This window comes from Necator americanus, chromosome III (genome assembly GCF_031761385.1).
Source record: "Necator americanus strain Aroian chromosome III, whole genome shotgun sequence".
Taxonomy (NCBI): Eukaryota; Metazoa; Nematoda; class Chromadorea; order Rhabditida; family Ancylostomatidae; genus Necator; species Necator americanus.
The window spans coordinates 5397244-5409590 of NC_087373.1; the positions used below are offsets into that span (position 1 = coordinate 5397244).

The 12347-nt window shown below is 34.3% G+C and overlaps 1 protein-coding gene across 4 annotated transcripts in view; it reads left to right on the forward strand.

The window, feature by feature from the left end:
- The window catches only part of RB195_008673 (uncharacterized protein), a gene marked incomplete at both ends in the record, with an annotated part of 133497 nt that overhangs the window by 78334 nt on the left and 42816 nt on the right, over positions 1–12347 (forward strand). For all 4 annotated transcript variants that reach the window (XM_064195289.1, XM_064195288.1, XM_064195290.1 and 1 more), the window contains 6 exons: positions 1515–1685; positions 1860–1956; positions 6979–7054; positions 7222–7311; positions 8843–9081; positions 9999–10041. In XM_064195289.1, coding sequence (XP_064046432.1) covers positions 1515–1685; positions 1860–1956; positions 6979–7054; positions 7222–7311; positions 8843–9081; positions 9999–10041 — 716 coding nt within the window. The remainder of the gene's footprint in view (positions 1–1514; positions 1686–1859; positions 1957–6978; positions 7055–7221; positions 7312–8842; positions 9082–9998; positions 10042–12347) is intronic.

The following is a 12347-nucleotide window of genomic DNA, read 5'->3' on the forward strand; positions in this document are numbered from 1 at the left end:
TCATATCGAAACGATAAGACGATTGTAATTGTTGAGGTCGATAACGACCAATTTTTCAAATTTCAAAAATTTCTACCGTTTCCGAATTCGATTTTCACCTCTTAATTTTCAGTTTTCAAATTATCCAACTACTTTTTTTACTACATTTAAAAAAAAACGTTCTTAGAAGTGTAATTTTCGCCATTTTCTTTTGTTTCTTTTCTTATATTTTATTTATTTATTATCATTATTTTTCATTATTTTTTAAATTTATTTTCTTTTGATGCGTCTTATTTTTCACGTGGTTTTTTTTCTGAGAAAACATCTCGTTTGTAAAACAGTAAGAATCTGGTAATTATAGCAATTACCTTAATTTTTAGAGCTTTTTGAAAGAGGTATTTAATAGATGCTGCTGATTATTTAATAAATATAAAGATAAATTTTCAAATATATATCCGATAATGAATATCCGATATATCCGATAAAGATAAATGTTCAGATATATATCCGATAATGAATGTTCAAGTATATATTTTATAATAAATAAATACTGAAATACACTAGCATTCGATCGTGTTTTAAGCGAAAAATCTCTCTCTATTTACATCATATGGCGATCTTGTGCAGCTCTTCACAACGTGTCCTTGTTTTCCAGCTTCGAATATCATATTGCATATTTCCTTGACTCGCGGCTATTTCATCCTTCGTATCGCCTCCATCTCATTCACTCATTCACTCATTCATTCATTCATTCGCAAAACTTCTCCCCTACGTATGTACTTTTCATTGAAAAACTAAAACTTTCCCCGTTCATCCTCCATCCAAGAATTTGCATCCTCCATTTAAAGTTTATCCTTCTTTTTTCTTTTCTTTTTTCCTAGGACCAAATACCATTGGCTAGTTTTTTCTTATTAAAATTACCTCTTTTTATTACCTACCTAATTAAGTTATTTAAAAAAAATCTTAAATTAAGGTTATTACCGAGTCAATTGGATTTTATCCTTCTTTTTTCTTTTCTTTTTCTCCTGGGACCAAATACCAAATTACTTTAGTTAATTGATGGTGAATGTTTTCAGGGAGTGCATTTTCTAATTGAATAAATTTGTATGATTTAATTTTCTATTTCGTTTTCTTCTTTTTCACTTTTTTCCCCGGTACATCCTCCAAAAATACATAATTTACAAGGAATTTCGGTCTCATGGCTAGAAAATTGGAGGACATTTTATCTTCCTGTTGGATGGAATGGATTCATTAGAATTTTTGGAAATTCTAATAAATTTCTTGCCGAAATTCAATTTGTAAAAGAATATCATATTGCATATTTCCTTGAGTCGCGGCTATTTTATCCTTCGTATCGCCTCCATCGCTCACTCATTCATTCACTCACTAGGAAACCTTCGCTCAGTCCTCATTTAAAAATGACTATCAAAAATTTGCAGCAAGCTAAGCAGGGATTCGATCAATAGGACCGATCAATAATCGATTCGGCCCCCCTCAAAATTATTTTTTAAAATTTCGATTTTTTTTTGTTACAGTTCGGAACGTCTACCACAACTGGCAACGGTCTCGAAACAAGCGGAATCATCTTCTGAAACGGATGACGCGGACAGAGAAGTTGCAGAGATGACACAAAACGTGGAGAGCGCAGACAGTCGAGGAGGTCGTCGAGACGGTCCCATCGTCGTTGTCGATAAGGAGAAGAATAAGTGAGAGGATTTTTTTGGGATTAGGAGTAGAGATGCTTTGGAAATTGGCTTCGTGCCAAGATTTTTGCATTCCTTTTTTGCGATTTTTTCTGCATGGGGAATTAAATTTTCTTTCTTTCTCTCTCTCTTTAACTTAATTTTGAATCGATATGATTTTTTAATTTAAATTTTTAGATTATTCGCCGAGATGGAGGAAAGTATAGCCATGTTGCTCGAATATGGACAACCAATGCCAAAACCACCGCCTCGAAGACATCTACCAAGAGAAAAGGTATTATTTTTTCCAGAAAAAAAGTGAATCCTCGGGGAAATAAATTTTATTTTCCTCTAATTCTTCCCTGATTTCTTGGAAATCAGGACAATGCTTTGTTTTGAATGAATGATTTTCCTTGAAATTTATGCATATAAACTAGAATATTCTGTATGATCATCGCAGAAGATGTAAAAAATTCATTAAAAAAATTAATTTATGTAGATGTAATAAATTCGTTTGAAAAACCTAACTTTAAAATAAACTGGAGAAGATCTTCTGTTAACACTTAACAATGATAATGTATTGGTATAAAAAACTCCTTGAGTTGAGAACACGTGAAAAACACAGGAATTTTGTGACAGTTGTCCGATGCTGCTGCGGTGAAGTCTTAAATTATAGTATAGCCAGAGCAATAGAGTGCTAGATATGTATGTACCTCATAGGGATTTCTCTGGATCTACGTAATTCTCCTCTGGTTTAGGTTTTGTCCTTAAGTTTTTCTTGGAAGTTGTTTATTCACTCAGTGAAAATTTCTCGTCTACGGGTAAGAAAAACTATTCAAAAGTATCCTTGAATTTAATTAATTGACTAACGAAATTATCTTTGAACTTTCACTCCTAGGAACTGCGATACCTCATACAGTAATCATAAAAATCATAAAAATCATAAAGATCATAAATCAGTAATCATAAAAAGCTATTTATAAAAATCAAACGAGATCGGGAGGCTTAACGTCCATATAGACGTGTTTCACATGCGCAGATAATTTTTGTTGAGCTGTAATTTCTGTGCATTTGCGGACTTTATATCCGAAAAAGTATAAAATGGAAGAAAACCACAATTTTGTCGTACAGTTCAGTTAATTCTATCATTTGCCCTAGGACGAATTTTAGAAACCCGTAGAATCCCTTAATTTCTATATGTAATTGTCGTCGCTCCTGATAAAAACAGAACTATTCGGGATCAGTTTTCGGAATATTCGAATAAGTTGAGGTTGTGTTATCGTATTTATTGCAATTAGAAAATTTGTATTCACGAAATAATTTTCGAAATAAATTTCCACTCGAAATCAATCGAAATCAGTCGAAATCATTTTCACTCAAGTTCTCTCCAAAATCTATGGTGAGGTAAAGGAAAACACAATTTTCTGGATCTTTCAGTCCCTCAAAGCCCGTAGATCCGGAGAACACTGCAAATTTCTTAGGTGCTCTATAAATTCCCCGTAGTTTTCGAGAAATTACCTCAACCCAGAAACACCCAACAATCACCTCCCTCACCCTTACTCATCCCAATCGAACGGCAAATTTCTGGAGTTCTCTGCTGTTGATGTTGTTGACGGCGAGGGAAAAGAAAGTCCTGGATTAATCAGTACGGCAAATATTGACTTTTATCCGCTGTTGCATGGTGAATTGTGAATCTTCTCCACTTTCGTATCCTTTAGTACTTTAATGTTTGATTTGTTTCCGTGTCCTTTAAGCGGCGAACGTTTCTGGATTCACGGAATGAAAACTCTTAGTTTCGGAAATGTTTTCGTAATTTTCCTGTGCCAATTCTCCGGGAAATGTTTATTTAATCAGTGGGGTCGTCCGTTATTGCAGCACAGAAGGCGTCAGCCAACGGACAGGAAACACTTTTCGGAAGAAAAAGGCACTGATTCATCCAGAAACACGGTCACATCACACGTGTTTTTGTCTCCGGTCCTATCACAGATATTAGAAGGGACGAGTCATCCGTAATTGCACATATAACACAATCCGCTCCACACCGCGTCACAACACCTTTACCGTCGTTTCTCGTCCGTGGTGTCCGATTGCGCGTACGATTCGAACGATTTCCGGAGTTTTCTCTAGGATATAAAATGGGCACGCGTTCACTTCCGCCAGAAGGACTCGCTTCTCAGGATCCTTGCGCTGCTGATTCTGTTGAATCCGAAGATTTTACTGTTTTAGGAAATCGGCGAAATCGAATAAATTCTATTCACTATGATTTCCATGGTTTCCTACAATTTCCATCTATAACTCATGGATCCCTTCCAGGAACTTCCTTAGATGTTTTATTATTTTCTTTTTGATGCACATTAGTTATAGTATAGAGACGAATATATAATTAATCCTAGGGAAAAATCCTTGATTTACTGCATCTGCACGCAGTGGTTTTACTATATTCATCCTAAGAATTAACTGAATTTACTGAATCATACTATAGCTCGAGAAAATATGGGAAAGAAACTTTTACTCGACAAAAAAATCTTGGATTGCAATATTTTTGCGGTTTTTTATTCCAAAACTTCTCTTTTTTGAAGTTCACAAATCATTTTTCCCTTCTTTTTGACAGTATTATTAGGTGACAATTCAATGTGGGCACTAAAAATACTTTCAAAAAATATTTAAAAATATTTAAAAAATATTTTTAGAAAAATTTGAATTAAAAAAAACTACTAGGAAAAAAGATTGGTCGTTAATGAATTGAATCAGCGTGGGAAAAAAATTGTTTGCTTCGGTTCATCGTTTCCAGAAATATTGGCTTTATTGCTTTTATGGCATGACTGTTCCTTATCGCCTTGGAGAGAATGACAGTTTTTTTTCTCAGGATAATTTCACATAAAATGATGTTATATTAGTCAACAATATATAGTCCCTTCAGACTCTCAGACATTGCTAGGTGGTCCTGTATGGAATATGGATACTGTATTCAGATATTCCATGACTTTCTTTCTTTCGTCAACACTTTAATTCACAGTAACCTGATCCCTAGGGCAAGGGAGTCAACAATCCATCACAACGATGGTGGGCCAAGCCTATTGACTATTTTGCTAACTATATTTTTAATTGGATTATTTTTGTTGTTAGGTAAAAATATAAAATATTAGAATATAATATAAAATAGTAGAATGAAAATATAATATAATATAAATAAACAATGGTGTGATACTAAAAAATTTAAAAATATAAAATAACTAATTAATCAATTAATTAATTAAATAGAAAAATAAATAAAATAAAAATAAATTAGATAAATATAAATATAAAAAACAATAAAATGTTAGAGTAGTATTGCTGTGCGATTAAAGAACAATCGTGGATGAATTTTTCTCCTGGATTTTTCAATGGCAAGGAAAAACGAAACTTTGCTACGAAAAAAAAAAACAGTGGATGATCCTGAAGCAATGTTCAGGATGCTGAATTTTCCTTGGATGAAAAAACGCATAGCCGTGAAATGCGTAACCTCACCGGTTCAGCCTTCACTTGAGCCTCAAGTCCCCGATTACGGCTCACATCAACCCTACTCAGCATAGATAAAATGTACGTACATAGCTGATTCAGCTAATGCTGTACCCATGACACTACGTGCTGTGATCCTGAAACGAAAAGTGACTGTAGGAGCTGGGATTATGGGGATAAGCACACATCGGCTAGATTCTGCTAAATAAACAACGTACGTGCTTACAACAAAATCGGCACAGGTGAAGGAATCGGTGCTCTTCGTCCTCGCTCTGCAATATTTTCCTATTCAATAGCATTTTTCCTATAATTTCTGGAAAATTCTCACTTTAATGTTACACACTAATATGGACAATTATACTAGATTAATTTTATTTTATTATTTTTGTTTTCCTTTTCTTCTATTTTTTCTTTTACTATATTATTTTTACTACATTTACTACATTTTACTATATTAATTCTATGCAATAATTGGATATACTTATTATTATTATTTTAGTTGAAACATTTTTTTTAAAGAAAAAAAACTCTAGTTTCTCTGATTTCCTCTTTTTTGTTATCGCTTTTACAATAAGTTTTCGTAACTGTTCAATAATTTCTCAATTTTTTTAGTAGTGAATAAATTACGGTTTTCAATCCCTATTTTATCCGCCATTACAAAAAATTCGCTACCAGAATTACGGTATTCGATTGGTGCTCTTCGTCACTTAAGGGTGCGGCTGACAATTTCCTTTTTTCCCCAACAGTGACACGTTAACACTGTGTTAAAATCACAGCGGTGGTGGTTCTGTAACGATTACGGTATTCGAAACATGCTGCTACAGTAATTTCCGCCAGAAAATATTAATCTCGGGTTCGCGGCAACGATGAATTCCTGGGCAAAATTTATGGATTCTTGCCTGGACATTAGTCATTCTACGCCCCTTTCCCAGCTCCCCGTCCATGTCTTATTATTCTACGCCATCTGAGAAATTTCAATGATTTTTCCCTCCTTTTTTTCTTATAAAATCGATTGTTAGAAATCCGGTAATAATCGGTTTCTTTCTTTCTTTCTTTACTTTTTTCTTGCCATTTCTTTACTTCCTGAATCCGATAGTCGCAGAAAAAAACGAATAAAACTAATAATCAAACAAATAACTAACTACGAAAAAATCAAAGAAAAAGAACGTTTTTTTGTCTCTACCATTGACTTATTCCAGAAAAAAAGCACAGCATTAGAAATTTCTATCTAATATTCTAATTTTTAAACTTTTTTCTTGAACAGTTTTAACAAATGTGTAAGACTGAGAAATTATTGAATAATTATGATAATATAATAAAAATATAGTAAAAAAGTAATATAGTAAAAATAATAAAGATATAATAAAAATGATAAATTAAATAAAATATAATAAAAATAATAATGAAAAGATTTTCACTTTGTTCTGCTTTGCCCTCGGCACTCTTTTGGCATTTTTTTCTCATTAATAGGTTATTACCGAGTCAATTAAATTTTATCCTTTTTTTTCTTTTTTTCTCCTGGGACCAAATACCAAATTACTTTAGTTAACTGGTGATGAACGCTTTTAACAGTGTATTTTCTAAATGATTGAATTTGTATGATAGAATTTTCTACTTCGTTTTCTTCTTTTTAACTTTTTTCCCCCGTGCATCCTCCAGGAATACATAATTTGCAAGGAAATTTTTTTTCTTATGCCTAGCAAATTGAAAGACATTTAATCTTCTTCCTATTGGATGTATGGATTCCTATTTATTATTGGAAATTCTAATAAATTTCTTGCAGAAATTCAATTTGTAAAATTAATTATTCTTCATTCAGTCAAATGACTCCAATTCGTTAACGTTTTCGAATGCTTCTGCCGCTTCAAAACCGAATTCGGATTCGTTACCTTCTGGTGAGTTCGTTTCCTTTTCTTCCAGAAATTTTCAAGACTTCATGGATACTAGGGAATGTTTTAAACAGTCTCACGTCAGGGAAATATTTTCAATAATTTACTATTTTAAAATAATCCAGAAACTTGTATCCAGCTCTTATTTATTACTTATTATTTTTTTTCTGCAGATTTGCGTCGATCTGGTGGTGGTTCAAGTTTAGCAATGACTGAAAGTATTTACGATAATATGCCAAAAGAACGGAGAAAGAAAAGTCAAGGTGAGAAATTTGGGGAAAATTTTGGGGAAAAAATGTCCACTGGAATAATCTGTGCATCCATTATGGAGGACTGAATTCATCGGGAAAAAAGCTATTTATTTTCTTCTTAAAATTACCGTATACTGATCTCAGGCTACCGGCGTCTAAAATGAGTAGACGAAATGTAGAGATTCGTTCCGTTTGAGTGAAAATTTTCCATTAGTCATTTCAAAACTGAAAAAATAGGGAAAATCGTTCCGATACTGTTGGTTGGATTACTGTAACTACTATTCACTTAGGAAACGAAAACGAAGGGAATGATTAATATGAAGAAAAATTAGAAATCCCTTCTGATCAGTTAATACGGAGGTATTGTGACTTGATGCAAAACAGAAGGGGAATAGGGAGGACTAGTTAGGAAAAAGGTAACTCTTTCCTACATAGTCCCACTTATTTCGTCCATCTGAATTCGTAGATCCATTTCGCTGGTTCCACGGAAAGAACACTGAAAGAAATTCATCATCCCCAGTCGTTTTGTCGTTTTCAGCTTTAATTTACCTTATTCTCACCTTACTTACCTTAATTTTATATCTTGTCTCAGAGATTACAGTACTAAGAGGTACTGTACTTACAGCACTTAATATCCGAGTCCGGTATTGCAAGGAACTAAGCGACTAATTGGCAAAAAAAAATTTTTTTTGTAAAAGTTGTATGATCGATTGATTGATTGATTGATAAGCAGAGAAATCCTATCAAGGACGAATAAATAATTTTTCTTGAATAATTATTATGAGAAATTTGAAATATATAGGTATTAGATAACTAAATAAAAAAAATAAAATAAAATAACTTATTTACGCCTAACTTCTTATTTCTCGAAATTTTTGCAGGATTAGTCCCGAAGTAGATTTTCCAGGCGATCTGACGAAGGCGATAACGCCAGCGAAGTGTTAGCCGTTGATTAATAGAAAAAAAAGATCAATACCAATCTTGGCATCAGTTCAAGCAAATCAACTAAAACTTTTCCAGGATTGTTATTTCTTGGCATTTTCTTGGAAATTCTAGCAATTTTGATCCATTTGATCAATTTCCTATTCAATAATGTTAATCTATAGTGATCCTGCTCCTGAAACATTTTTATTTCTGTCACGTTCATCCATACTATAGATCAATCCAGTAGTACATTGATCTCGTACACTTATTTCCGTTCTATCATTCAATTCATCCCTTCAACTATTAAATACTTTGTTTCGGTGTGTCGGTGTGGACGAGTTGTCGCCTTCCAGGCACCGGGATCATTTGTCGCATTCCAGAAAGTGCAACAGGCTATCAGTAAAAGATTGATGAAGCGGTATTTTTAAGCGGATTCACTGCTTGGAATTCCAGAAACTCGTACACAAAAAACAACAGAGCTCAGTTAACCTGATAGCTATGCGCGCATGACTTGATGGACGTGTTTACCCGGCTCAGCCAATCCATTGCAAGCTGCATTTGCAGAAAAACGAATTATCGATCGATCGATGGCGGAGATCAACGTTCCTTGAAATTTCAGATGTGACCTCACCGATACCAAAACCACGTATTCGTCAACCAAGTCTTGGCTCATTGATCAGCAGCGATAACGGATCGTCGACAAAGTTGACACCGGATCAGAAGCGGAAATCGATAAAATCGATCCACATCGAGCCGCCGGCGAATCAGCAGCAGCAGTACGCGAATCTGGTCGCGTTGACGGTGCCGACGTTGACGACACGTGCTGGTAGTTGTGAGATGTTGGCCGCATGTCCAGATGTGAGTTTGATCGTTTTATCCAACGAACTTATGAACTTACGCATGTACATAGGTATAGGTGCGCGGGGAAATGTAAATATTTCAAACAGGGATTTTATGTTTTTCAAACAGGAATAAGGGAAAAAAAGGCAGAAAATGATTTAATTTTGTAATTCTAGGATTTGAAAATCATTTCCTGATCCCTGTAGTAAGAAAAGGTAATTTTCACATGCAGCTGAGGGATATTCTACAAATCCAGAATCCAGAAAGTGAAGAAAGAAAGCAATTAAATTCAGAAAGTATGACTGTCCTGTCGAAATAGGCGGGAAATTCAAATGAAATCCGTACGAAACCTGATAATTGAAAATCAATATGTATTTTTTGTGTATATAGCATCCAGAGAGAAATTCTACTATATGGATATTCAAAGGGATTTCTTGGTTATTCATCGATCCCCGCTCCTCCTTTCCTCGACACGAATCTTCTTAAGAAATTTATCTTATGAGAATATATAGTAGATTTTTTTTCTGGATTTCCCATCCTCCTACAGAACCCTTTTGAAAAAAATTCAAATCTCTATCTCCCTATCCGAGCTTTTCTCACTCCGGGAATCGATTTGATTTTACGAATACCGATCGATAAAACGATATTTTTCCATGTTCCTTGGGCTAAATTCTGCTTTTTCTCTTCCGAAACAAATTACTCTGGGGAATTGCTGGAATTGCTGAGCAAATTGCAGTCAACAGGCAAAAATTTCCTCTTTTTCCTCCATAAATTCACCGCACAAAATGAGTTACGGCTCTTAAAAGCGAGGAAATCTCCACCACCTACATATGCGTCTAGTTGTAATTCCGTTTGGGAGAACAGTTACAGTACTTTTTCAATTTACGCACATACCGTAATTAGAGATAATCTATGAGAATATAAACCGTGTTCAGGAACCGGATAATTACAATTTGGAAGCGAAATTGAAGAGTGCAGGTACGAATTATTTTTAGCACATTGTTTTATTCTCCCTTAACGGTTATTAGTAGAATAAGGAGGATAATTTCTCATTTTTTCCCTCCTCAGTTACTGGCCTAGATAGGCGTTCGATGCTGGAAAACGTGGAAATAAACGTGATGCTGGTGAGGAGTGCTCGGTGGCAAAAAAAAATGCGTGAAAATAAATTTTTCCGGAACGAATTAATGGCGACGATAGGACGAGGGTAGTGCCAAAGTTCATGTGGTCCCAAAAAATTTCCTCCAGCTCACTCTTTATTTTCTGCCGGAAAAAATCCATCATATTTCGGTGTCTCTTTTTTTCGTTGCGATTGCGGACCTCCACCCAATCCAACAACCGCTCAGTTTTCCATTTGAACTTAGGCTTCATGAGGCGGCGACGACGAAATTTGTTTGAATGTCAGCTTGTGGACGCTGCGTCTCCGCGAATTCCATGCTATCACGGTGGGACCCTCGGCGGAATCCCCACCGAATCAACGGTTGACGGTGAAAAATCACCGCACGTCGGCTTCCGTTTTGCACGTGCAAACGATTTTTCTGCTCTCTAATTCAATTTTTTCCTCATTTTGTGCACTTGGCATCGAGGCTGTCGCTGTGAATCCGAGGCGGTGCTCTTACGAAGTGCAGCGGCGCTGCTTTGCGGAAAATTGTTTTTCCGACCAGATTAGCGCTGCTTTCGAGTCATTTCTTCAGTTATTGATTTTTCCAGAAAATATCTAGAGATTCAACTATATTCAATTAACTTATGACATCATAATCATTCAATAGTAATAGTAATAATAATAATAATAATAATAATAATAATAATAGTAACAATAATAATAATAATAAGTGTTCATTATAATAATCATTCACTCATTCATTCATTCATTCATTCATTCAATCATTCCCTCATACATTCATTCATTCAATTTTTCATTCATTGAATAATCGTTCATAATCATTTGTAACGTTTTTCATAGAAGAGAAGGAAAAAGCAAAGAAAAATATTGGAAAACTACCGCCTAATGGCTACTTCACGACCTAGCTCAACATTTTCGAGAAAATTTTCGATTATTCGAGTATTCGAATTATTCATTCTTCGTGCTCGCAGAAAAAAAAAAACGAAATTCGAAATATTTCCTCTTTAAAAGTTTCACAAAAGCCCTCTTATCTAAATTATTGGTGGGGATTGAAAAATCCTTCATGTCAGTTGCAGTGCTTTCGAACAGCTGTTGCTCTCTAAAACTACATTTATTTGATTTGTAAAGCAAAGAAAAAATCACTTATTTAACTTTAATTTTTTGTTTTCCAAATTTTTCTTGATGTTTTTACTTTTAAAAACACCTACTTTAGAGTTTTGTTTTGAATCTTCAGCTCTTGTTTTTTTTTAAAGTAAATTTCTCCAATTTTACAACATTTGGATCTCTCTTTGGGGGCTAAAAGCAAACTCTTTTTTCTTCCAAAAACCTTCAAAAAATCTCTAGAATCTTTACAAAAAAAATCTGTGGAATTTTTTTCGCATTTTTATTCGGACAAAAACGAAAAACAAATCTGTGGAATTTGTTTGCACTTTTATTTGGAATTCAAACGAGGAGATCTGCTGAAATTTTTGCAAACAATCGTCAATTTCTCTTCATTTTCTATTTTTATTCAATTTTTTGATTCAATCGTTCTTCTATTTATTTTTGTACTGTCGATAAATGTAATGATATAGCAAAAAGAGTGAAATAATATAATAAGAGGAAGTAATAGTAGGGTAATTTGAGTTATAGACTCAAATGTGAGCTAATTTCAGCGAGAATTTAACTTTTCATTTACTGCTGCGGTAGTACTGACATGTATTTCTGTTCTGGTACCGTTCCCCACTGCTATCCTAAAGAATTTTACAGCTTTTTTTCTTTTCGAAAAATTCATTTGAAGACCGGTCCCCGGAAGAGACACTTTTTCAACTGCGGTAGTTCCGCCGGCTAGCGAATTGATGCACATTTTGTAACATTTTAGTTATTTGTAAAAGTCCAAAATTACTATAACTGTTACAAAAATAACAAAACAAAAAATAAGGCTGCAAAACAAAAAATAAGGCTGCGGCTACTTTTTTAACTACTGTGATTTCATCGTTGCTCTAATTTTAGCATAAAAAAAATAGATGAAAATTTTATTTTACGTCTCCGTAATGATTGATTACGGAAGATTTTTCCTCAGAGATTAGTTTCTTTAGTTTCCCAACTATGACCGTAAAAAAGTCCACAAATCCTCCTCTCAGCACCGCCTCGCCGTCGCTGGAAATTCCCGCGAAGAAAAGCA